General features: G+C 43.4%; 1 protein-coding gene across 1 annotated transcript; it reads left to right on the top strand.

Moving 5' to 3' along the window:
• Nucleotides 1-1628: 1628 nt before the first annotated feature.
• LOC135175465 (interleukin-1 receptor type 2-like) lies at nucleotides 1629-14958 on the top strand. Its single transcript, XM_064143610.1, has 8 exons — nucleotides 1629-1707; nucleotides 1804-2062; nucleotides 4137-4311; nucleotides 5994-6168; nucleotides 8563-8628; nucleotides 9867-10002; nucleotides 12792-12937; nucleotides 14831-14958. The coding sequence occupies exons 1-8, from the start codon at nucleotides 1629-1631 to the stop codon at nucleotides 14956-14958; spliced, it is 1164 nt and encodes a 387-aa protein (XP_063999680.1).
• Nucleotides 14959-26781: the final 11823 nt, after the last annotated feature.

Below are 26781 nucleotides of genomic sequence, written 5' to 3' on the forward strand. Positions count from 1 at the left end.
GATGACAATAAGCTGGAAATAGTTTATTTTGGTCCTACTATCGGATGTCAGCTACCAGAACAGAGAGAAATTTGCATTAAAACTGCAGTACAAATATCAGCATGATGGGGTATACAAAAGGTGCTTGGAGGTGAGTAGCTATGAATGTGACCATGTTAAAGTGATAGAAATACAATTTTTACTTTTGGATGCAATTTGAAGTAGTTATCTAGTCATTTAACACTCATCCCATGGGATGACCACAGTGTTAGGCTAAAGTTAAATGCACATGGTGTGCATATGGGTACTACACACAGCATGAACTCATACTTGCATATAGCATGTTTTATGTATTTTCATCTGCAATATGCTGAGACAACATGTAGTCAAGCAACTGAGTAGCAAAAGCTGAAACCTTGTAACAGACCAGAGATCATTCAGATGATATACACCAAAACTGCCTTGGCCATACTAAGCCAGTACGGCTGACAATTAATGAATGACTATCAGCAGACAGTTTTGTTTTCCCTTAGTGTTCCTGTATCTGATTTTTCAGGACAAGTTGTTTCCAAGTGTTCTGCATGATTTTTTGCATAGATGGTCATAGTCTCCATGTTGAAGAGTTGTGCACTCCCAGCAAGATTGTGTATGCAGTAAGAACCAAAGATTTTGTCTCGAGAGAAGCATTTTTTAGAGATTTGGAAAGCTTGCCTCTGGTTATAGCAGGAAGTTTGCCTGCAGCCTGAACTCTGTTAGCTGACTTACTTTGTTTTCCCCACTATCCACAGTGGGGGAAAAAAAGTGACACAGGATTTGATGAAGTTCATATGTATACGGGGAGATAGTAGGTTATGGCTGGACTCAATGATCACAGTATCATCAAGGTTGGAAGAGACCTCACAGATCATCAAGTCCAACCCTTTACCACAGAGCTCAAGGCTAGACCATGGCACCAAGTGCCACATCCAATCTTGCCTTGAACAGCCCCAGGGATGGCAAAGGTCTTTTCCAACCAGGTAATTCTATGATTCTATGATGAATATGTCCCTGCTTATTGTAGGGGTGGGGTGGTTGTTTGAAATAAATCATAGAATCAACCAGGTTGGAAGAGACCTCCAAGATCATCCAGTCCAACCTATATGGCCCTTAAAGATTCCTTTCAAACCAAAGCATTCTATGATTCTAAGATACAACCTTGAGAGACACCTGAAGTTAAGATAGCTAGTCTGTTCTGCTGTGTCTTTGCTCCTGTGTTCACCCAAGCTACTACATTACAGCTAACCTGAAGTGGCTGACCCATGCCTCAGTCACATCTTACTGAAAAATAAGTGGAGATAGATTATTTCATTCATGGCTGAAAAGCTATGGGGACAGCAGCATCTTGTGGTATATTGTTTACATCCCTGGAGTGAAAGGAAAAGAAGGGGTCTGTTTGTGCCAAGCCAGATGCTCTTGTTCCATAAGTCAGCCCCCATAAACTACTGAAGAAGAAGCCTTCCTGCTCACTAAGGGCCAGGGTGAAGAAAAGAGCAGTTAACTCTTAAGTCAACAGTGCATATTTTCATTGTGGTGTTTATCTTTTAAACATCCTTGTATATATTTCAAGGCAGTTTCCTTCAATCTTCTCCTTCCAATTACCACTGGGAAAAATGTGTGGGTTCTTCTTTGTCCTGGTGACATGTATGATGTGTGCTTCTGCTTTCAGACTCCAGCAAGTCAAAAGCACAGGTAAGGGTGTGTCTTTAAAATTTCTTTTGTCTCCCTCTCCCTTCTTTTCAATGTGGCTGGCTGATAGTAATACAAACCCATTTTTGATTTATGTAGAAAATTGCTCAGACCACACGGTGTTTTTCAAACACTACTATGAACTGCACGGAGAACCTGTGGTTCTGAAATGCCCTTCACCCAGATACAAACATCTGGATTTTTCTGCCTTGACCCCTAATATCACATGGTACAAAAATGGCTCAAAAACCATGATATCAGAAAGAGATGAAGATTCAAGAATCTGGGCAAAAGGAGACGCACTCTGGTTCTTACCAGCAGTGCTAGAAGACTCAGGAGTATATGTCTGCACCAGAAGGTGGGTATTTAAAAGAAATCCAGTGTGTTAACAAAATGACTGCGTCTGAAATAGGTTTGTTTAATTCTACACTCCATCTGTCTTCAAAGGTTGTCTGTACGAGATAATTTCTTTGGTTAGTCCATTAGCAAAAAGAAAAAAAGAAAAGTTAGGACTTTTAAATGTGTATCTTCTATATGCATTGAAATCTGGATATACTGTGACACAGTATTGCTGCTACTCTTATTATCACATGAGAAAATAGTGTACGTGAGAGTTTGTTCTAATTTATAAACCAGTCAGGTCTGCAACAAGCAAGGACATGATGCAGGCAGGGAACTTTGTAAAACACAACCCTTCTGTTACAGTTCCAGAGATGGATCCTTGTATGCACTTCAGGTTGCCTTATAAAGCATATACCAAGGCTCTGGAGTGACTTCATTCTTTCCCTTTCCCTTGTCTTTTATTTTCTTTTCTTCTGCTTCACATTTCAAACCAGACTTTGATTGCCTTGATTTTGCTGGAATATCTGTCACGAGACCTGGTGTGTATTGACTAGGCTGGGACCAGTCTTGTAAAACTGCAGTGGATTGAGGCTTGGTCATCTTTTCCTGTTTATCTGACAGCCCTTCCTACAGTTTCAAAAGGAGTAGCAGGGCCTGGAACTGTGGGGGATTGAGGAATGTAAAAACTCCTGTCACCATTAGAACCTGAACTCCAGAAAGTGTCCTAGGTCCTTGTCTCCTGTCAGGTCCTCCATCCATTCATCCTCCCAGTACACTGCTGGCAACTGACACTTTGCTCCAGATCTATAGCGGAAAACATATCTATAATTCCTGAAGCTACCTGTGCAGAGCATAGTTTCTTTGCTGACAAGGAACACCTTGTGGGTGATGTGTGAAAGCAGCAGAAGAGATGGATAGGCAGAACTTATGTTAATAAATGATGGCCTTGCCACATGGCTAAGCAGTGGTGAGGCTGAAGACAAGACTTGGATAGTGAAGCCAGAACAAAAAAAGATTGCAAATATTGGTAAGACACTGGAGAAGGTTGCCCAGAGAGGCTGGGGATGCCCCATTCCTAGAAAAGTTCAAAGGCCACATTGGATAGGGCTTTGAGCAGCCTGGTGTAGTGAGAGGTGTCCCTGCTTATGGTAGGGGTTTGGAAGTAGATGGTCTTTAAGGTCTTTTAAGGTCCTTCCCAACCCAAATCATTCCGTGACTCTATAATTTTAACAAAGTGCAAACAAATTTTATCGCCTTTGTGAATTATCCACCAGGAAAGGTATGTTTCAACATTTTGTCAAATGAAGGTAGAAGAAAATTATCACAGATCTCTGCCAAGTAAATATTTTGAATTTAGGCATCTGACCCATAGGTGACAGATGGTCACAGTACCCTAGAAGCAGTGTGAGTCCATCTCCTCGCAGCTCCCAGCTGCTCTCCAGGAGGTTACAGCCTAGACTCCCTGGTCTTGCTGGCCACCTCAGGGGGCAGGCACTGCCTTCAGTGAAGGTTTTCAGGGGTTGCAAAAGACATAGTTTAAGCACATTTTTCCTGCAGTTTATTTCTTCTTGGAACTGGAGCAATTGTCACTTGAGACCAGAAAGAAATGCTAAATGCCACTAAATTTTCAAAGCAGGAATGCCTTCTTTTCTATGCAATGTCTACTCATTGTGCAATAGTAGCTGCAGATGTATTTATTTCGTACTGATGCAATCATTAGGGTTTGCACAGCCAAGACCTCTTTCAAGGTGGAAGGTTTATGACACGCCTGCTACGGTTCAAGTGAACATGTTTCCCTTCCATGAAAAACTACAACTGTGCTGTAGCCTAAAGATGCACGGTAAACTTGGTGTAGAAAACAGAAATCACTGGGGCTCTGAGGCAGACATGTGCCAGCAACATGTTTGTATTTTGCCAAAAAAAACCCCACCCCAGTACTGGTGATTTTCCAGCATCCCTCCTGGTGTGATCTCTGTCTTGTCCTCTTAGAAACTGCTAAGCAAGGAAATGGAAGCAAGAGGAAACTAAGGGTGCCGCTTGAGTTTCTCTTGTCACTGTTGAGCACTCACCTTCCCCTGATCTGCCTGCAGGAACTCCACCTACTGTGCTGAGGTCTCCATCCACCTCACCGTCGTGGAGAAAACATCTGCTCAGGAGATTGCCTATCTCCAGGTCCTCGTCACTTTCACCTCTGGAAAGATCGTTTGCCCTGACCTATGGGATTTTACTCCAAATAGGACAAGCTTGGAGCTCAAGTGGTACAAGGTAGAACTTTCACCTTCCTCTTTGCCCAAAGCCTAATCCTGTTTGTTTAGGCACACACACCTTCGCTCTCTGTTCCTCCTGACCGTTGTGTTGTTGAAGCCAGGGGCGCATCATAATATGCTGGGAATTCTGAGGCAGATGTGTGTGTGTCCCAGGTTGAGCCTGTAGGGTTAAAAAATCTTCTGGGGACTAGAAGATTGTTATTCAATCCCATAATTCTGCTATCTCTTTATAAACTCACAACAAGACCAGCTCGTTCTCCTTTCCTCCTCCTCCTGCCCTGTGTCTGTCGGGAGCCACTTTACTGGGAAGAACACATAAGCAGTAAGGCTGTTTTGGGGGCTTCAGAGGCTTGTGTAGACCTCTTGGATGGCAGAGGCATTGCAGGGGGAGGACTGGAGCACTGGGGAGTATAGATTTAGATTTTTGGGTTGGAGGAAAATTCAAGGGGGTTTGCCAGGGATGTGGTAATTGCTTTGTAATGTCTCTCTCTGTATTTCTCTCTAAATATACTTCTGTATTTTCTCTCCAGTTCCTTTTGAGAGCTTAATTTCTGTTGGCTGTTTTAAAAGCCACGGCAGTACATTTTAAGAAAGATTTTCTGAGGTGGACTCGATACAGGGTGAAAAGCTCCACATGTTACCTGCTCTCACAGGCAGTGTAACTACTGAGGCTAGACTACCTACCCTGACGCTGTGGTTTGCTACTTCAGATTAGGCTCTTCTGTTTGGTGCTGTGCCTCTTTTTATGGTCCCTCTAGTCAAACTTATGAAGTAGGACTTCCTAGGGAAGCTTCTCCTGTGTGAGCTGTTCAGATGTGGTAGCTTTCATCAATGAGTTGCAATACAGCTTTTGGAGGTACTAAATCCATCACACAAAGCTTATAGTGACCTCTTGCCTAACCTGCCAATCCGTGATGAAATACCTAGGCTGACTTCACACACTGGTGCCTATTTTGTGACTGGTACCATATCAGCAACATATCTCTGCTCAGTTTCCCTTCAGAGGCAGACTATAACCCCCTTACTTCTTCTGATTGTTTACTGAGGCTGCCTCTTTCAAAATCATTCTTTCTGCAGCTGTCAGAAAAATCTATCTAGCTTTCATGAAGAAGCAAAATCACTGCTCTGAGCAAGGCTCTAGCCTGTGTGTGAACTGAACCTTTATGTGAAAGGGCAGCAATTTAGCACAGTTTATGAAATCACGTAGGCTGAGCAACTGTTTTGTGGTAACTTGCATATTGATAGTACCTGTCTTCAAAAATGTTTTAGAATACTACTCTCATGATGTTATGTATAGAAAATAATAGTATTGTGAAACCCTCATGGCTACTAAAATGGCTTTGTCTTAGAAGAATATCTTAGGTGATTATTCTTAAGGAATAGGCTCATTAAAGACCCTATTATATCCTTTGTACCCTAACATGTGCATTTTATTAGTACACAGTAGATAAATTAAAAGAGTGATATTTCACTCTTTATGCAGTGCCTCAGAGCATTTCAGAGACAGACACACATTTGAAGAACTTTCCCTCTGGGGAGAAAGTGGAACTACTCAGGTTTCCCAGTGATAAGTGAACTTTTAATAACAGAGAGACAGGGATAAGTAATCTTGCATGGAATTTATATGGGATGTAGCCACATCTGTATGAGCCATAACACCAGTTGCTGTCCTTTCTTCAGGATGCTGTGCCTGTGGAAGATGACAATAAAAAATTCATAGTTCTGAAAGGTTCGACTTCTCTGATCATGACTCCTGTACTACCAGCAGATGCCGGCTATTACACCTGCAAGATGTCTTTTCCATTTGAAGGTGTAACATATGAAATCACCAGAACAATTCACCTGGAGACTGTTGGTAAATATCAAAACTTTAAAACATCACACCACTGGAAAATCTTCTTTGTTAATGAAACTTGGTAGAGAAACTCCTGTGCTCCAATGGCTAAGAAGTCTGATAGCATCCTTGCTTGTATCAGATATAGTGTGGTGAGCAGGACCAGGGAAGTGATTGTTCCCCATGCACAGCACTGGTGAGGCTGCACCTCAAATACTGTGTTCAGTTTGGGCCCTTCACTACAAGAGCAACATTGAGGTGCTGGAGCATATCCAAAGAAAGGTGATGAAGCTGGTGAAAGCTCTAGAGAACAAGTATGAGGAGTGACTGAAGAAAATGGAGCTGTTTAGTCTGCAGAAAAGGTGGCTCAAGAGAGATATTACTGCTTTCTGTATCTACCTGAAAGTAGCACTTCTCCCAAGTAACACGTGCTAGCACAAGAAGAAATGGCCTCAAATGGTGCCATGACAGGTTGATTGGATTTAGGAAAAGGTTCTTCACTGCAAGGGTTGTCAAGCATTGAACAGGCTGCCCATGCAAGTAGTTCAGTCAGTATTCCTGGAGGTATTTAAAAGATGACTGCTTAGGGACATGGTTTAGTGGTGAGCTTGGCAGTCCTGGGTTAACAGATGGACTTGATGATCTTAAAGGTCTTTTCCAACCTAAATGGCTACGTGACTCTATCCTTGGCTTCTCCGTCTTGCCAAGGAAGGTGGGGTGCCATGGTTGCCTGGTTTTGGCGCTGATAGTTTCCCAGAGCCCCTCTCGGGGATGGGGTCACCCTTTCGCTTGACTTAAAGCTGATTTTCAGGAGGCAGAACTCGACGTTGCAAGGCGCTTGTGGGTGTTGAACCGAATGATTTATGTGTTGGCACTGCAGATGACTTCAGAGGGCTTAGGAAACAAGCCACTTCACACTCGCTCAGGATGGGGTAACGCCGCTGTTTCGCAAGCGGCTGAAAGCCGCCCGCCTCGGCGGCGCGGCGGAACGCATCTGGGGGGAGGGGTGCGGTGCGCCAAGAGACCGGCAGAGGGCGGGCTTGGCCAGGCGCTGCCCTTCTCCCCCCGCCTCGCCAGCGGGCTCGGCACCGCTGCTCTCCCCGGCCCGCCCGGGTGGCGCTCAGGGCGCCGCTGCCCGGTGTGCTGCCGGGTTCGGGAGCAGCTTTCGCGACACAGAATGGCTGATACACCAGAAGGCTGTGCGGCTATTCAGCAAGACCTGCATAGACTGGAGAGTTGGGAAAAGAGGAACCTAGTGTGGTTCAATAAGGATACGTGTACAGTCCTGCAGCTAGGGAGGACACACAAAATGCACCAGTCCAGAGGAAGGACCGACCTGCTGAAAAACAGCTCCACGGAGAAGGACCTTGCAGTCCTGGTGGACAAGAAGTTATCCACGGGACAGCACTGTGTCCTTGTGGCCAAGAAAACAGTGGTACCCCGGGGTGCATTAAGAGGCAAGGAAGGTTCTTCTCCCCTTCTACTCTGGCCTGATGAGGTCACATCTGGAGGACTGTGTCCAGCTCTGGGCTCCACAGGTACAGAACGCCCAACAGAGGGTGATTAAGGGAGTAGAACATCTGTCTTACGAGAAAACGTTTAGGGACCTGGTGCTGTTTAGTCTGGAAAAACGAAGGCTGAGAAGGGACCTTGTTAGTGTTTACACACATCTGAGGGGTGGGTGTCAAGAAGAAGGTGCCAGTCGTTTTTCAGTGGTGTCCGGTGACAGGATGAGGCACAATGGACACAAACTAGAACACAGGAAGCTCCATTGCAACATGAAGAGAAACTTCTTGACTGTTAAGTGTGATGCAGCATTGGCAGAGGCTGCCCAGCGAGGTTGTGGAGTCTCCTCTAGAGACTTTGGAGACTCATCTGAATTCATTCCTTGTGATCTACCCCAAGCGACCCTGCTTTTGCAGGGGGTGATTGAACGCGGTGGTCTCTGGTGGCGGTCCCTGCTATTCTATGATTCCATGAGTGCCTTGCAGGCATTGGGGTGCTGAAGGTGTTAGTTTTGACCGTGCACACATCCATGCTCTGCTGACACCCGTGGCTTTTCTGCTTTTTAAAGTATTGAAATGAGTGTGCAAGGATCTCAGTACTCACCACTCAGCTAAAGGGTGATGCTTAGTACCAAATGGTGCTGTTGCTTCCAAAAGACACTCATCTGGTGTAAATTCCTCATGGTTCAGCTTTCAGGATCAAGGTGTGAGCTTGATCTTGTCAATCCCCACAAACACAGATCTCTGGGCTTGAAACTGGACCATCTCCTTTTGCCAGTGGGTTCAGTAAGCAAGTGTTTTCCTAAGAGCTGAAAGATGTTATGAAAAAGTGGCACATTTCCATCTATTTATTTGGCAATGACCACATCTTATGTGGTACTAGCACTCTCTGTTCTCTTTCTCTCTCCAGAACAAGAAAAGAGAATTACCCCAATAATTGTATATCCAACACAGAAGACAACATCAGCTGCCCTTGGTAAGGCCCAAAATTTTTCTTGGAAATACCTAATCAGGCAAACATTAAATCAGGTCCTTTTTTGGTGTAATTTGTTGGCACAAATTGTTGTAGTTCTTTTGATCTTGATTATGTTTACTGAGAGACTGTGCTGCAGTAGATTTTGCATCTTGTTGGCCATGACTAGATACAGTCTTCTATGTAGGAGAAGCTGTAGAAATGCTGCAGATTTTAGCTACAAAGAAAGCAGGAAAAAATGTGTTTGCAGCCTTGGAGCAGCTGCTCAGAGTCCCCCAGTCTCTAAGAACTAGTAATTTTCAAAATTCCCTCAGATTTGTCTAGGTTATCTGGTGGCTTTGAATTAGCAACTTAGCTCTTTTGGGAAGAGGCATTTTATCATTGCTTTTTACTGTTCGAAGTAGCAGTTGTTGTTAGTTGGAAAGTACCACGATAGAATCATAATTTCTATTTGAAGATGATATTATGATGACGAAGTTCTGTTGCACTTTCTCTTCTCAGAAAATACCAGAAAATAGTAAGTTTTCTTAATTTGGGTACTATACACACAATTGTGTCCTACGATGACTTAGTTTTCCCTGCTACTTTTGTTTCCATCAGTGTAGGGCCACCAAGTAATTCTATTTACCTACCTAGCTCTGTGGAGTGATTTATTTCCCTTCTATCACTAGCTGTACAGTTATGATAATAAAAATGTGTGCAGTATAGAGCCCTGTGATTTGCATGTAGTATAGATACGTGTCAGTCTGAAGGCTTTTTACCATTAGCTCTGAGTTACAATAACTGTAGCCAAATTTCTGAATTTTTGCATTATTGCTTTAGCTCTGGAGGTCCTACCTTGAGCTGAACAACTTTACCCACTGCATCTCTGAGTTAAACTACACTGCTAGTTAAGGCAGCTGCTCCAGACACACCATGCCATTTGGGCTGCAGAATGTCAGAAGGTGCAAGGGCACAGGAACACAGCTTTGCCTCCCGAGGAGTGTGTGTAATGCAAGAGTTGCTAACTGTTGCAGTGAGAAAGCAATTGGGTCGTAGTCAGGAGTGCCAAACTCAAGGGTCTTGCTGCCAAGGAGCAAGGGAGCAAAAGCAATCTGGGGATTAACTTCAGTTTTGAATATAGTGGTGTTTGATATCTGTAGAAATTCAATCTTCCACTGGAGATGCTGGCTTTTGCCAAGTGAAAGAGGAGTTCTTTGCATGCATCCAAATGATTTACTTAATCTTTGTTTTACTGACAGGCTCCAAGATGACTCTCCCATGCAAAGTGTTTGTTGGACTGAGCAGCCATGCCCATACTGATGTGGAGTGGCAAGCAAACGACACTGCCATTGACAGGGTTTACAAGCAAAGCAGAGTCAGAGAGGGAGAAAGACAGTAAGTGTGTCTGGAAGTATTTTCCTGTGCTTCTTTTAGCCTGCAGTGTTACAGAGGCTCTCAATGCAGCTGAATGCCAGGTAGTGAAAAGGGTTATGAACAGATTTGAACTGAAGGTGAGAGATGAGAAAAAAGTCAAGCAAGCAAAAAAAAAGTCCAGACTCAACCCATCCAGAGTGAAAACAGTTCTTTCTCTCTGTTTTTTATTGATGATACACTGCAAATGAGCCAACTTTGAGGCTTAAACTGGAGATGTATTTTCATGGGTTGCTGGGCTGATGTAAGAGCAGACTTCAGGGAAAAGCAATGGGACTTGATACTTCCCAGTGCTTCTCTTATCTCTCTCCTTCCCCTGTCCCAGCAAAATGGCAACATCCTCTCCCTGAGGTTTTCTGACCACACTAAGACAACAGAGAACTATCCAGTGGCTTATTCTTTGTGTTTGTTTGTTTTGTTTCTATTTTTTTTTGAGGGGGGGGAGGGGCTGGTGCTATGGTGTTTTTTTTTTAGATTATGACTATTTTGCCCGTTAGGCTTGTTCTTTTCCACATTAGTGAGTTAAACTGACTCACAGAAACACCTAATGAGTGCTAGACCTGGTGCCAGGGAAGCAGTGAGGAGGATGCTAGTGGGAGGGAGAAGCAGGATGTCCTACATCCTCTTACTCTCCTGATCCATTGCCTCTCTTGGCTGTGCAGAGTCTACTTTTGGCTGCCTGACAGCTGTATATGCCTCAAGGCTTTTCCAACTGCCTCATAACTACATGGGTCAAGGCTTTTTTCTGATAGGAAAGAAGCAAAAATATCTGTTTTCTTTACCTGTGACATGTAACTTGACTGGTGCTAACTCACTATGTCCAGACTTGTTCTTCACAAATGTGAGATAAACCTGACAGCAGAAATCTTTTCACTTGAGGCCCAAACTGGTGTGTTTTAGCTCTCATTTGATTAATCTAAGTGTTCAAAAAGATCATCAACCTCACCTGGGTCACAGTGGCTCTGTCTATACTGGTGGATGGCTTGGAAGGTTCCTGGGCTCTGGGATGCCATAGCCTCTGCAACATAATGGGTAAACTGGCCACTTATCAGCTAGCACTGTCATGAAGAGGTCCTGTCTATCCATTAGGATTTAGCTTGGGGCAGGGACCATTCCCATCCAAGTTTGTGGATGAGGCATTTTTGTTTTGTGGGACAATACTGCTTAACAGCTAAAGATGTCTTGGGCATTCGTGGCCATCAGCGTCAGATAATGACCTGGCCATGTTTAGCTTGCTGCTCAGCTGCAGCTAGAGGTAACATGGTAATTATATGACCTAGCCCTTATGTGTTTGCGTGTATCTTCACAGCTTGATTGATGCCATTTACTTACAATGTTGTTCACATGGATAACTGCCAGCGTGCTAAACATGTTCAGGAGGCATAAAATGTATTGTGCCTGTAGTCTCTGCAGGTTGTAGAATAGAGCAGCACATGTATTTTCCTACCTGGACCTCAAAAAAAGAATGGTTATTGCTATCACCATCATTATTATCACAGTATCACCAATGTTGGAAGAGACCTCATAGATTATCAAGTCCAACCTGATACCACGGAGCTCAAGGCTAGACCATGGCACCAAGTGCCATGTCCAATCCTGCCTTGAACTGCCCCAGGGATGACGACTCCACCACGTCCCCGGGCAGCCCATTCCAGTGTCCAATGACTCTCTCAGTGAAGAACTTTCTCCTCACCTCAAGCCTAAATCTCCCCTGGCGCAGCCTGAGGCTGTGTCCTCTTGTTCTGGTGCTGGCCACCTGAGAGAAGAGAGCAACCTCCTCCTGGCCCCTCAGGTAGTTGTAGACAGCAATGAGGTCTCCCCTGAGCCTCCTCTTCTCCAGGCTAAACAATCCCAGCTCCCTCAGCCTTTCCTTGTAGGGCTGTGCTCAAGGCCTCTCACCAGCCTCGTCGCCCTTCTCTGGATTATACAATTGCACAAGGACAGGGACCATGTCAGTTAGGGCTCATGAAGAGCTCATGCTGTGTGTGATCTGCCAGTTTTGCTGGAAGCCCTCAGAATGGCAGCAAGCAATACTGGCTCAAATGCCACCACACAAATCTCTGGTGAAGCAGCCACCACTGTGTTGCTGCCTTCCTGTGGTACGGTCCTGGAAGTTGTGCACAGGCTTGAGTGCATTGCAGGCTTGAGACCAGATCATTAAAAAGCAGCTGGACAACTGCTTCAGCAATGACTTGAAAAAAAAAAGTCAAGAGAATGTTTGACTGCATCTAGAAAACCACATTTAAATAGTTGGGCTGTTGAAAAAATCAGGCTAAAGGAAGCTGGAAAATTCCTAGGCAGTTTCTTGTATTGAGCTCTTAGGTTTGGGTGTGTAATAGACAGGAATGGTGGTTCAGTTTGCTGAGTGAGCATTTGCTGGGTTGTGTTCTCCATATGTCCTCCTCCAGCTGACAAGAAGAATCTTGAAAATTAATAGATGGTCCTTCCACACTGCTGGGCAGAGATCAAAGATTTACAGACTTCTGGTTGCCTTTCTTCTTTCTTCTTTATTTTTGTAAGAGAAATCAATTTTTTTTTTTCCCTGAAAGATTCAACAAGTGCAGGATGGGTACTGACTGCTGAGAGTCAAACATCTGGGCTGGAAGACACAGATGTCCTCTAACACTGAGGTGCTAGCTCAGAAATAATGCATTTTCTTACAAGGTACTGTCAGAAGGACCACAGCAAACAAAGAAAAGCCAGATTATAAAAGGAATTAACATTAAACAATATTTTTTTGGTTGTTGTTACAGAGAAATTGTTGAAAATGGTGAAAACTTCATTGAAGTTCCACTGGTTTTTGAGTCTGTCAAAGAAGTGGATTTTTACACAGATTTTACATGTCTGGCTCAAAACATATATGGCTACCAAGTACTGCCAACAAGGGTCAAGCAGGAAGGTAACTAATTTGACTGCTTACATAGGGATAATGGTTACTGTTATTCTAATGCCAAATTAGAATCCAACCTTTCATACTGTCAGAGCTAGCGTTGTAATTAACTGTTACCTGGGGAAAAACTGGTTGCCTCTTTCACTTACAGGCCTTTGGCATAGCCTGTTCACAAAGTGTATTTTCTGTGGGTGGTTCACTGACATTTTCTGCAGGGGTGGGAATCTGTGCTGGTGTATCTGTTTATTGTACAGGGAACCAATTTAGATACACTTTGTGAAGTGATTGCTCCAGTGAGATTACTGGCAAATTCCCATTGGCTGCAGTAGGGCCAGGTCTCCTCCAGTTCCTTAATGAACAGTGGGGGGAAAAAAAGAAGAGAAAAAGACAATAGCAGAATAAAGATCAGCATGTTCCTTCCTTCTTGTGCAGAGACTGCTGCCAAAATAATAAAAAAAGTATAAATGATGATGGGCGTTGTTATTTTGGCTCCTAGTCATGGGAAGAGAAGCCCCAAACTCGGTGCAGTTAATGCTGCAGTGCAATAGAGTGTTGGCTAAGAACCAGCTGTAAAACCAATGTGAAGCAATGCTAATTGTTTCTTTGCATCACAGTGATGAATCACCAAAGCTTGCTCACACTGTCCTAGAAAGGCACATTTGCAGTCTTCATTATAACTCATATCACAGTATCACAGTATCATCAGGGTTGGAGGAGACCTCATAGATCATCAAGTCCAACCTGATACCACAGAGCTCAAGGCTAGACCATGGCACCAAGTGCCACGTCCAATCCTGCCTTGAACAGCCCCAGGGACGGCGACTCCACCACCTCCCCGGGCAGCCCATTCCAGTGTCCAATGACAAAGTGAAGAACTTTCTCCTCACCTCAAGCCTAAATTTCCCCTGGCACAGCCTGAGGCTGTGTCCTCTCGTTCTGGTGCTGGCCACCTGAGAGAAGAGAGCAACCTCCCCCTGGCCACAACCACCCCTCAGGTAGTTGTAGACAGCAATAAGGTCTCCCCTGAGCCTCCTCTTCTCCAGGCTAAACAACCCCAGCTCCCTCAGCCTCTCCTCGTAGGGCTGTGCTCAAGGCCTCTCACCAGCCTCGTCGCCCTTCTCTGGACATGCTCAAGCATCTCAATGTCCCTCCTAAACTGGGGGGCCCAGAACTGAACACAGTACTCAAGGTGTGGTCTAACCAGTGCACAGTACAGGGGCAGAATGACCTCCCTGCTCCTGCTGACCACACCATTCCTGATGCAGGCCAGGATGCCACTGGCTCTCTTGGCCACATGGGCACACTGCTGGCTCATGACTAACTTCGGCATCCTATGATGAGAGATTTGTACTCAATTTGCAAGATGGTGATGTGCTGCCCTTGTATTCCATGAGCTACACAGGTGTTACTACAGAGGAGGGAATCCGTGAATCAATATAGGCTGGAATAATCCAAAATGGTCTGGGTGAATGTTGGTCTTGGAAATTAGTTTAATTTTAGGAAAAGTGTTGGCTTGATCATTAGTGATTTGTAAGTGATGTATTTCCTCTCCACGTGGTGCTTTTGTTTCTTTCTTGGAGTGTCCTTGCTTTCACTAAGACAGAAAGCACGTAGCTGCTTTGAGCACAGGTTGGAAATGGCCATGTGTGTGCAAAAAGATTGAACTTTAAATTCTCACCCTTTATTGTTTAGCAATTCTTCCTCACATCTTCACAATCCCATTTCCCAGAGCACTCAGTCAATAGGCCTCTTCCTTTCACTGATGATCAACCCTGCTGGAAGGTTAACTTGCAGACATCCTTTTTATTGTGATTTCTCTTCTTCCCCCTTGAACTTAGAGAACTATGTTCCTGTGATTTTTTAAAAAATAATAATAATTATTTAATTTCTTTACTTTTCCAGCTGCTAGCCTGTCCTGGTACGTTGCAATGATTCCTGTTGCACTGGCCTGCGTGATTGTGGCAGGGATTTACATACACATGTGTTGGAGGAGGAGAGCCGAGAAAGGATACACTGCAGCGAGGGTTTAAAATCCACTGTACACTCTCCAGCTACCAACAGGACAAAACATCATCCTGGCTGTCTTTCACTTCAAACCAGACTTTCTGCTTTCCCAGCAGATGGATATGTATCAGCTGTTTTCTTCTTCTCAAAGTCCTCTATGATTTGATGAAGTTTGCATTTCTATGCAGCTGAGGTGCAGCTAGAGTGCAATCTGTTGAATTTTGGAACACAGAAGGCCAGGGATGTGCTGTGGATATGAGAAGGGTAGGGAAAGGGATGTGTTCTTGTTGTCTCTAATTTCAATAGTCTTACTGTTAAAAAAATAGAAAAACAAAATAAGAACCCCCCCTAGAATCTAAGAACAAAAGATAAAAAAGCTTGCTACAGAAAGACTATTCCATAGAAAAATGAGAATGCAGTTTCCTTTTGCATCCAAACTCTTTTTGTTTTACTTCAATCTAAAAAGAGCCCTATTTTTCTCTTTTCCAGAGCCAAATACAGTTGTTGTGGTAACTGTATATCTGCAAACATTTTCACAGCATATCTATATTTTTTCACCATTTGGATCACTCTTTGCTTAAATGGACCATCTCAAAACATCCTTTTCACAGAGGGATCAGTGTAACAGGTAATTGTGCACTGGAGAATTTAGTTTTGATTTATCTACCAATATTTCTTTGCAAGAGATTCATAGACAGCTGTAACATGTTGTCTTTGCCAAGAAAAAAAAACATGAAGGGATATTTTAGTGTTTTGAGAGCCATTTGACTAATACAGAGATTTATTCCTGGAAGTGTTTGGGCAGATTACCAGTAATTATATACAGTGCTGCCTTTCTGTGCCTCTAACTCTTTCATGACTGGCCTTATTCTTCTTTCTCATATGTGTGCAAAAGTCTAGCACAGATTCCCATAAATAATGAGTCTTCACCAGGATAAAACTAGTGCAACCTCAGGAACCTTTTGTCCTTTAAACTCAAATATAAAATCTGATTACACATGATGCAGAATGCTGTCTGTTAGGTTGATCTATCTGGATTCCAGTCTTGACATAATTCAGAAGGGAGCAATAAATAATCAGTGACCATGCTGTACTTTGAGTATCAGGATGAGTAAAATCACTTGATTACTTCCTCTTCCAAGAGATAACACATGTGATAGTAAAAAATTATTCCCATCATATATAATGCCTATTATTTTCATCTGCATTATCTTCACCTTAAGGTCTAGGTTGTTACAGACTCATAACTGACACCGCTTACAGACACCGAAGATAAAGGTTTTTGAGTGAATCAGCTGAGAGGTTTTTCAAACTCTGTAGGAAAAAGTGTAATCAGGAAGAAGATTGGTTCTGAAGAAACAAATGATAAAGTAAGAATGTTAGAACTGTGTGTAGTCTGACAAACAAGGAAAATGACTGACTCATGCCTGCCTAGGAGAGGCCATAAACTAATTCCTTCCCATCACCACTTAGAGCTGTTTCTGAGTTTAGCCAGATAAATCTTTGGAAGGGTTTTAGACTAAAGTGTGGCTTGAATTAAGATAGTCGTCAATCTACTATCAAGAAACTTCACATTTTATGAGATTCAACCCAAAATCTCTCTTTAAATATTCCAAATGTTTGCTGTGCAGATACTAGAACAGAGATGAGATTTCTGACACAGTGCATTAATAGCAACCAATGAAAACCACAGGAATTTCTGTTTCCAAGTTCAGAATGTTAAAGATGCTGATAAAGAATACATTTATTTTATGGGTGGGTGGAAAAAAGGTGGCTGCAAGTTTGGAAAACAGTCAACTTGGATATCTGTCCTTCAAAGGAAGAATATTGTGATGAAGTGACCATTTCTGGAAGGAACATGTGAAATGTTTTAGGTACATCAAGAATGCTCATTTTCATGAAGCAGTTGCTGGTCTGCAGCTAGAGAACAAACTAGGTTTGACAATAAGTGTAACCTTTCAAAATCTGATCTGCTCTTCCTGTTCATCTGTATCCTCCAAGAGTAGTGTGATAACACATCTGGCTGTAGGCATGGGGTTGGGTTTCACTGAGTAGTGCAGAAGAAGTAGAACTTTCGGTATATGGGGTATCGGTGTCATAAGAAAATTATAAACCTCAGATCCTCTTCCAAACTAGAGAAGGAGAAAGAAATGTGAATGTGAGATAAAAATTAGGCATACAGTGAACCGATGTCAGATACTCAGTAGCATCTTGGATGTGGGGTGAATGTGAAGAAACAAAGGTTTATCTTCTATCAAGTGATGTTTGCTTCTCTGACTACTGGTGTAGTGACATTCTGAAGGCTTTCATTACAGGTTGTCTTGAACAAGTAACCTATATAATCAATTTTACATTGATTTGTGGTGTTATAAACCAGGGTAAAAAGGTCTGTGTCAGTTTTGAAAATGTTATGTGAAGAATGGTAAAAATAAAAACCAAAGCAAAGGTCTGTTTTGTGATACGGATGGGAAGGAACATAAGAGATGGCTCTTTAGATGCTGGTAGCTTGCTCTTAGAGCTTTGGGCTCACTCTGGGCAGGTAGTACTAGGTGATGTTTTCCTGCCAGCCAGCTGTTGAATTATTGTGTTCCTCCATTGCCTTTGGTGATGAGACTTCTGGAGCTGTAGGTTAACACACATTGTTACTGTGGGGATGGGAATTTACTGTGTGCTTCCCAGTCAAAGAGATCTGTCTTATGCAGCCTCTTGAAGGCAAATTTTTTTGTCTCCTTCTTTTTTTTCCAGCCAAAATTAGAGTTCCATTTGCCATTGTTTGTTAGGTAAGCCCATCCCAGGAAGTTCAGAGTCATTAGCCTCAATGTGCTTTGAGGAGAAAATGTCCTGCCTCTGAAGGCAAATTGAAGACTGACTTGTACTGGTGTAAGGAGTGGTCTGTCTCATCATTGTCATCAGGAATCAGGACCGCTGTACCCCAAAGACTCAGACGGTTATTTGGGCTAACATCTTAGCATGAGTTTTGCAGTAGCCTACTCCATAATAAGTTACTGATTAAGTTATTGAGCTTGTACAATAGAATGAAGTCTCCATGGATTTTCCAGGTTGGTGCAGGAAAAGGCCTGCCTTATACCAACCATGAATACCTGTCAAGTATGATGGACAGTTCCACTGTCCACAAGTATTGCTTTGGGACAAAGAACCATAACTGCTGGCAGCAGAGACTGATGCCCTGGTGTTGCTAAGGGAACCATGAACTTTAGCAAACTCTGCCCATTATAATGCCATTATAATGCCAAAACACACCTCCTGGCCTAAGGGTCCTTGGTCCCAGACCACATCTTGGTCACTCCTCCTTGGGCATATGTGGAAGCCTTACTCGTGGTGGGCATGAGGGGTGGACAGAGGCAGAGTTTGAATATTGGCAGGTGTGAAATTGATTATAAAAGATGTCTCCCTAGCAATGGGACTCAAAAAAGTAGGAGACTTTTCTCCACCAGGATCAAGAAAAGATCAGAAGGACCAGCAGGACTGGACTCTGGACCAGAGAGGTGTCTCTGGACCCTTGCATTGGTGGTAGCTATAAACCTCCTTCTCTTTTCACTTTAATCTACTTTATTTTACCTTTTCTTTTTCTCCTCTGACTTTTCACTGCCTATTGCATGCCATCTTATGGGCAAACAATAAAGTTTTACTGTTGATTGAAGTGAACTGCCTGGCATGGCTGCCCTGAGGTTTTGCACTTTGAGATCACACTGATGAACCATCATGAGTCCACTGCTTGGATCACAGCAACTGTTTTATAGTCTGACCTGAAAAGAAATACAGTATCAGGGAACACCACATCAAGTATTCAGGGTTCTGTACCACAACGTTTCTCTTCAAAAAAGTGAATGATGTAAGGAGGACAAGGATAACTCATTTGTGGCACTATGTGGGTTTATAGCATTTGCCAGAGGGCTCATTGACCTGCAGCAACTTCAAAGGCACATCTACAGAGGGGAAGAACTCATGTCTATGATCTTGACATGAGCTAGCACGTAGGACAGAGGCTGCTTCTTCAGAAATAGTTATTTTTGGGAAACATGAGTTCCGTTAGCAATTATTTTCTTGATTTAAGTAGCATATATGATCTTCATCTAAATAGGCAGCATAACTAATATTTGACCAAGCTAGCATTAAAAAAGCCCAAACAAAACCCCCAAAACCAAGAACCCAAAACAAACAAACAATGCCCTCAAGAAACTAAACTTGTAATTTGAAGAGTATCCAATAATGAGATTGTCATGGAGGGCCTGTAGGCCCAAAAGGAGGCTTATTTATGCCTATGATTGCCTGGACATGTTTTTCTGCCAGGACCCCTGGTTGTAAACAGGTTGTGTAAGCTCCCACACGCCCAGCTCGCATCTCCCTGGGGTAAGCCCATGTGATTCTCATATTTGGGAAAGTCCAGGCAAGTGCCTTCTGCCTATTATGGTAAGGTCTGGCTGACTGCCAACCTGATTGATCATTCTAGTGGCCAAAGGGGCCATTAATCTTGGCCCACATTCAATAAATAGGGGTGCACAGGTAAACAAAGTGCTCAGCCGTGCTGACCCTCACTTGCAGCTCAGCTGCTCAGCTTCTCAGCCGCTACCTTGATAGCTCAGCCGCTCAGACCCTGGCTTGGACACCATTGCTCATGCTTGGAGCCTCACTCGCAGCTCACCTGTCTGTGTACCTTAGATGCAGAGCACACTAAAGCCTGCATATATATATATATATATTTATGAGGAGCCTACAGTCTCCAGCCAGCTGTGCACATCTGCATGCCACTGTGTTATCAGGACCAGATCCTGCATTGCCTGCATTTACCTCTGGAGCTCAGACTCCCAACAGCCACACATCCTGCATGCCTACTACCTATCATTGCCTGGTAAGCATGCCACTGCCACTGAGATAACCAGGAAGCAGACTCTGGATTGTCTGCACACATGGCCTGCTAGCCACGAGAACTGTGCCAGAGACAGCACGATATTCTCCTCCTATACCTGAAATCCTGCCAGCTAGAATCCCTGGACAAAGCATCCAGAAGGAGCCAGCAGCACAAAGGCAGAGATTGCATCTTTGTCAGGAGAACAGGTCAGAGAACAGTCATTTCCCCAGAAGCTGGGAAGATTCATCCTTTCCCCTCAAGCCAGGAAGATTCATCCCTTCCCCACAAGCCGGGAGGATTCCAGCCTCAAAGTCCATGGGCAGAGATCCCCTGAAGTTTGGACACTAGGCACAGGCTATGGAGGATGATTGATAATTAATAAGAATTGTGAGTAAAAGCTTTAATACCTCTGTAAATATCTATTGTCTCTGCCATAGAGCAGAATCAGTTTCAGCCCACTGCTGGGCAGATAGCATACAGACCCCAAACGGCATTAAGCCATGGGGAAAACTCCTCTCTCTGTTCATCGTTTGAATGTTTGCTAGTTAATTAATAAGTTTCTGTACATAATTTATCTTAGAATGTTTTCATAACCGTGTAACAAATATTAATATTAATATACAGTGGTTGGGGGTGGTGAGAGTCCAGAATATTGAGTTTAATATATATATATTTTTATATAATATTATCTCACCCCAATTGATTTCTCCCCTCCACCAAATCCGGCGAAGGTGCTGAGAATCCCCCTCCATGACATAGATCTGGTGGTTTCTAAACAAAACCCTTAAATAAATGTAGGAGGAGATGGAAATAAGAATTGTATCTCCACACAGAGCTATCTTGGCAAATTAAGATAAGGTGGTGACATTCTTTTAATTCTAGTAACTGGGGAGGGAAGATGTACATGTGAGGAGGACAAGAAACGTGAAATACCACTGCCAGGATTAATGCTTAAGTGTGAGAATAGCTGATGAAAGTGTTTGATGATTATTCTGACTCATGTCTGCAACACAAGAGGCTCAGAAGAACAAAACAAAGTAAAGAATAAATCTCATGTTTTACATCTGAGAACTCCCTGTCCACTCATAACCTTGGAGCTGCTAAATATAGGTTAGGGTGGGGTGACTCTCCTCCAACCTTCAACTAGCCAAAAGGCATACAGCTGGTCCAAGTTGGCTGTTGATGTTTCCTCTCCACTCAATGGAGAAAATGTTTTCTCAAATGCCTAAAATAAATGGGTTAAATTGCCCTCTAGAGATGTCTGCCTTTTCCCACCAGTTTAAGACAAAGTGAATGAATCCATCCTGGATTACAGGAATGGACTACCCAGGGAGGTGGTGGAGTCACCATCCCTGGAGGTCTTCAAGAAAAGATTGGATGTGGCACTTGGTGGTATGGTTTAACTGATGTTGTGGTGTTGGGACATAGGCTGGACTTGGTGATCTCAGAGGTCTTTTCCAGCCTTGGTGATTCTGTGATTCGGTGATTCGGTAATTGTGTGAATGATTGCTTATGAACCACTGGATTTCAGTGTATTGGAGAGGTTCTAAAAAGGAATGGCCTGAAGTCCAGAGACAGCCTTTCATGTAGTTGAGGATGCATGGCTTTCTTGGGAAATGCAGCTTCCTGCAGGTCCATGCTAACTTAAAACACTGTAAGAGGCTAGGAAGCAGGCACAAAACTATGTATGATGGAATCCAACATAAGAGGCCAGCTGAAAACATTTGCTTGATGCCTTGGAAAAACGTTTGTGGCTAATGGGCCATGTGGTCATTAACTGTCACAGCTGTTACAGGAAGAAAAGAAAGAGTTGCTATGTGTGTGCAGCTGAAGTACACAGAGTCTCCATGAGACCAGAAGGAAGTGTCCTGTGCAAGCTGAGGGTTCTTGGGCATACAGATGGCAGTGGGGGCTGCCAGGTCTTCCACAACTCTCAGCCAGCTCAGCTCCCACTGCAGCCAGCTGCTGCGCAACGGCAGCAGACCGGAAAAAAAAACATGTACAAATGAAATATCCTAAGATTAGACTGCTGCCACTGGACAAGCACAGACTGTTGATAAGAAAACCCCTAAAAATATATAACTCATTAGGCTACTGCAGTGTGTTCATTGCACTGGAAGTTATAGTCTATATCCAGCTGTGCATTAGGTAGTACACGCAATATAAAGAGCTTAATAAAGTAGATCAATATAATATAAAGAGCTTAATAAAGTAGATCAACATCAGTCAGTTTTCAAGCACATAGGATTACCTTCCTGAAGTTCTTTGAGGAAAAGCCAGGCACGTAATAACAACATGAAAACTTCTAAATACTTGAGTAGAACCAAGCTCACTTGTTAGAACTTAGGAAACTAATTCACTACTGATTCTTTGACTGCAAGGTGTAGTTTGGTTTTTAGAGTTTTGTGTCTCTCCTACCAATTTTAGTTTTTTGCACCAACTTGTTTCAGAATCTAATGACATCTTTGGGTGCAAACAGCAAACTTATTTGTAATGTGTTAAAAAGGTTAATCTCTCAGTCCTGGCAAGAAGTGAAGATTCTCTCTTTCTCACTGTTTTTACTGATTTGTCATCTGTTGAATAGTGACATAGGAACTCCACTTATATGTGCTTAAATGTCACAGAAATGCAGTGATTTGTTTGTGACCAGTGAGGCATTGCCAGCATTTCTGTCTTGCAGGACTTGAACAGCACTATTCATTTAATGTCTTAGAGGTCCTGTTTGGCCTTGGTTACAGAGAATTCATCCATCTGCCAAGCTGTGGGAGAAATGAATCATCCTGTTTGTTTACTTTGGCCCCCAAATATGCTACGTCAGAAGTGCTAGGGAGGCCAGACTGTGACTGGAAATAGTTGGTACAATTTCTGTTTACTTTCAAAAACCCACAGCTCTCAATTAACTCTTCACTTTCAAACTGAGGACATGGCTGGACTTAGTAATTGAAGGGTATTGTTACAAGTACCCTCAATACATTGCTCTTTTCCTTTTGACTGGGTCTTACCATGGCTGGTCTTCATCAGGTCTGAGAACTCTTCAGAGGAGACAGTGGGCAAGCCACAGTGTCTTTTCAGCTCTTGTCACATCATAACCCAGCTATTTTGTGGGTACTGGAGGCTAGGGCCTCCTTTAGGGGAGTAGATGTGAGCTATCAGCCCAGGGGAGACACAGCACAAGGGCCTTTGATCACAGCTGATGGGTATTTTACCTACTCAATCTAAGCCTGTACTATGCAGGAGGAAGCACAGTAAAGAAAAAAAATAGAGCTTCACTTTACCTGAGAGCAGCAGAGCTGTGGACTCATTGCTCCCTGATAGGAAAAAACATGTATGTATGTGTGTATGGATGTATCTATCTGTATTTTAATTACCATGTAGATGTGGTGCCCTTAAGGAAATACATATTGCACGGGACGATGTAAGGATGAGTGAAGGGTGTCTTCCCACAGAGAGAGTTGTGAAGTGCTGCAAGGGCACTTGCAGAATGAAGAACCTGTGAGCATAGGCAGTATGAGCTTGTCTTCTGCCTGAAAAGGCAAAGGGACAGCCTATGGTAAGTGCCCATAAGTACATCCACTGGGAGAGTAAAAAAGTGACAGCATATAATTATTTTTGCTAATGAAGAAGACAAGCACAAGAAATGCATAACTAAAATTGTGTTGGCTGCTAATCATTCCAGCAGTAAGATCCTGAAAGAGCTCTTCAGTAGGAGCAAAGCCTAGGAAAATAAATCACTTTCAACCTGGAACTTGGTACAGCTAGAAAGTGATTTGATAAGAGTGACAGCAGGGGGTTTTCCTGCAAGGCTGCATCACATCCTCTGGCTTTGTGTTCTTTGTTTCCATAGAAAAAGAGCTGGACAACTGAAGATAAAAAATGCCAAAGAGTTCAATTATTGTGTTGTTAATATTTCCTCACTAAATCCCCAGTGCCCTTTATTTACAGCTCTTCCAAGCTTGCAAGGGCTGGAAGATCAAAAGAATTAAACACTGAACACAATTTCTGGAGATGTCTTTGTAGACATTTCCAAAGTCCTAATCTGCTTTAAACTCTTCCAGTAGATGCTACTTGCCCCTGGAAAATAGCCCTTAATGAGTCTTGGCTTCCCTACTGGAGAGAGTAATCCAGACTCTAAACAAAACTGTGTTGTAAGAGATGAGTTAGCTTTTCATGTGACTGAGTGCCTGCATTATATGGAGAAGAGGAGGCCCTCAAAGACTGCTCTGTCATTTTTAATTCGGTCTCATAAATGTTGCTTTCTACTTGTTTATTTTACTGTTTAATGGCTGCTCCTATGGCATGCACTCTTGGCTGTGTACTGGAAACCACAATGGAGCAACATTTCCCCAGCAAGGGTCCCAGGAGCTTCCAGTCTGAGGCCTGCAGGAGTGAAATATTTGTTGAGGACATCAGGTCACTAAAGACAAGGAGTGTATTGGTTCTAGTTTAAGCTTCCCGGAGCCCAGAAGCCTAACAGACCAATACAATAGTAGGATGCCTTCCCCACTCGCCTCTTTGAAAAGAAAAGGAATTAGATGTAGAGAGTGAAAAGGGGTAAAACAACCAAAGAATAGTCTTGCTTCAAAAAGAACAGAACAGAAGAGAGGAAAGGGGAGAGGAGAGGGGAGAGGAGAGGGGAGAGGAGAAAAGCTTTAACAATAAAGAAAAGGTATTTAAAGTAAGGGGAGATACAAAAAGGTATAGGGAAAGGAAACAAGATACAAAGTATATACACAACCAGATTGATGGCGAGGGATGGAGGTGGATTCAGGAGGTGGTTGTCCCACCATGTGGTGGAGGTGGCCACGTGGCAAAAGGATGAGCAGCAGGAAGCAGGGTACTGCTGACAGGCAAGCAGGTCAAAGAGAGAGAGAGAAACAGAAAGTTGCTCTTTTTACAGGGGCCCTAGACAGGAGGTGGGAGTGGACTAACCACTACACCTGGGGCCAGGTTCAGACCACCTGCAGGAGGGTTAACCCTTTACAAGGAGCAAAGAGTGCAGTGATGATAAGTGGTGGCATCCAACTCCCAGCCCTGGGAGAGTGCTTTAGGACATAGAAACCAGATGCTGAATCATGACTGCTAGAGGCTTGACAGAAATACTTTATGGAATTAATGCCTGTATGCTGTTTTTCTTTTTTTTCCTTTTGTTTTGTTTTGTTTTCCAACTTTAATTATAGAAGCAGAATGTTGATTTACCCTCATCCCTCCTTCAATCAGTAACCCAAATTATTAATCAACTATCTACCCAGTATGGCACATTTTGGTTAAACAGAAGCAGTCTGAGACTGTGTGTGCATCATTCAAAAGCTCTGGAGTTTAGATTTAGCAATTGTTATTACATATTTAACACTGACATTTATTCTATGTGCTAGTTTGAAGCAGGCTAGAATGTTTTGGTGAGAAGAACTAGATTACAGGCTGTGAAAGGGAAACAATGGTGATGTCTACTTCCCTCATAGGCTTGCGGAGATGTATAGGAACAAGAAATAAAAACATAGATAACCACTCTCACTGGGGCTGCTGGCTGAGCTGCATCTTACTCTCTAACCTCACCCTCCATTTTGGACTAATCCACTTTGCTTCTTAACGCCCTGGCTGAACCTCTATTCTTCCTTGGGACTAGGGTAAGGTTGAGAGGGGTAGGGGGAAGGTGAAGGGGTGGTTGAGAGCCCCTCCTGGGGACTCAGGCTTCTGGGAGGGGAGTTGTGTTTCTGTATTACCTTTTACCTTGTATATTTCTGTCTATAACTGTATATACTGTAAATATCTGCTTGTGTATTGTGCCACCTGTAAATAAATAGCTTCATATTTCCAAAGTGTGTGTGTGTGGGGGGGGGGGGGGAGTGGGTGGGTAACACCCAAACCATCACAATTCTATTCCTTTTTAATTAGAAGTGCTAATTAAAACCTACTTTTACAATGATTTTAAAAAGTAGGTCATGGGACATCAGTCTTGTTCTTCTTAAAACCAAATTATTATGATGCAATTCTTTGAGGAAGCCTGAGCATGCCACAGCTTTTTTGCACAGGCAAAATATAATTACAGAGATTATCCCTGGCCCTAAGCCTCTCCAGGCAGTTGGTCTAGTTTCAGCATTTCCTTTTTTGACTCTATCTTCCTTTCATTTACTATGCTTGTAGTACGTATTTCAGCAAAGTGGATGCAAGAGGAACAACTGTACAAGGAGCCTGGCCAAGGTAGTGGGATGTGCTGGTTTTCTTCAGCTGTGTGCCTTCATCTGGGTTGAAAATCTGTGCAGCGTAAGGGTCGTGATGCCTCTCTTGCAGCTGGTGCAATGCTGAGATGATGAGCTATGTGCAGGACTTGCAGATAAGCTCAGGATGGATAAGAATCCTCTCTGAATGGATGGTGTCTACATTTACCTAGCTTCCACTGAAGAGCAACCATTCCTAATACCCAGCAGAAGCAGGCAGGACTCTTCACTCCTGCTTCGGGGCTAGAGATAGAGAGAGAAAGCAAAGAGATGAGTCCTGGCACAGCTTACCTGTGAGCAGCAGTACTGCTTACTCTCTTCCCAAGACATCGTGCTCAGGAAGAAAAGAAAACTCCACTGCATTTTCTCGCACCTCTTCCTTTGTTCTGTCAGAGCAGAGGAGAATGGGAGGGGGCACACAGTGGGACCCAGCCTCCTGCATGATGGGGAAAAACTTAACAGAGCAACATGCATGGTGAATGGGTGGGAGACCTGAGTAAAGATGTCAGATCTTGGTGCTCTGGTGTGGGGCAAGCAGGACCTCATAGTCCAAAATTTGGCAGGATTGAATGCTCTTTTCATCTCTTTGAAGCTCCTGGGTTACTGGACACTCATTTTTTTTCCCCTCAAAAGAAGGCATTTTGTTCAATCGTTGGAAGAGAAGGAGAAAAAGGAGTTAAAAATTAGTGGGCATCTGACATAGGCATATTGGACCATAATGTCACTGTAGCATGAAACAAATATTCTTTCATCTTGGGAGAAGC

This window comes from Pogoniulus pusillus, chromosome 5 (assembly GCF_015220805.1).
Source record: "Pogoniulus pusillus isolate bPogPus1 chromosome 5, bPogPus1.pri, whole genome shotgun sequence".
NCBI lineage: Eukaryota > Metazoa > Chordata > Aves > Piciformes > Lybiidae > Pogoniulus > Pogoniulus pusillus.

Bases quoted from the DNA above. Each gene is read 5' to 3' on its own strand.
- LOC135175465 (XM_064143610.1), top strand. From the start codon at position 1,629: ATGTGTGGGTTCTTCTTTGTCCTGGTGACATGTATGATGTGTGCTTCT. The intron at 6,169-8,562 runs GTAAATATCAAA...TTCTCTCTCCAG, and splicing joins AATTCACCTGGAGACTGTTG to AACAAGAAAAGAGAATTACC. The intron at 8,629-9,866 runs GTAAGGCCCAAA...TTTTACTGACAG, and splicing joins GACAACATCAGCTGCCCTTG to GCTCCAAGATGACTCTCCCA.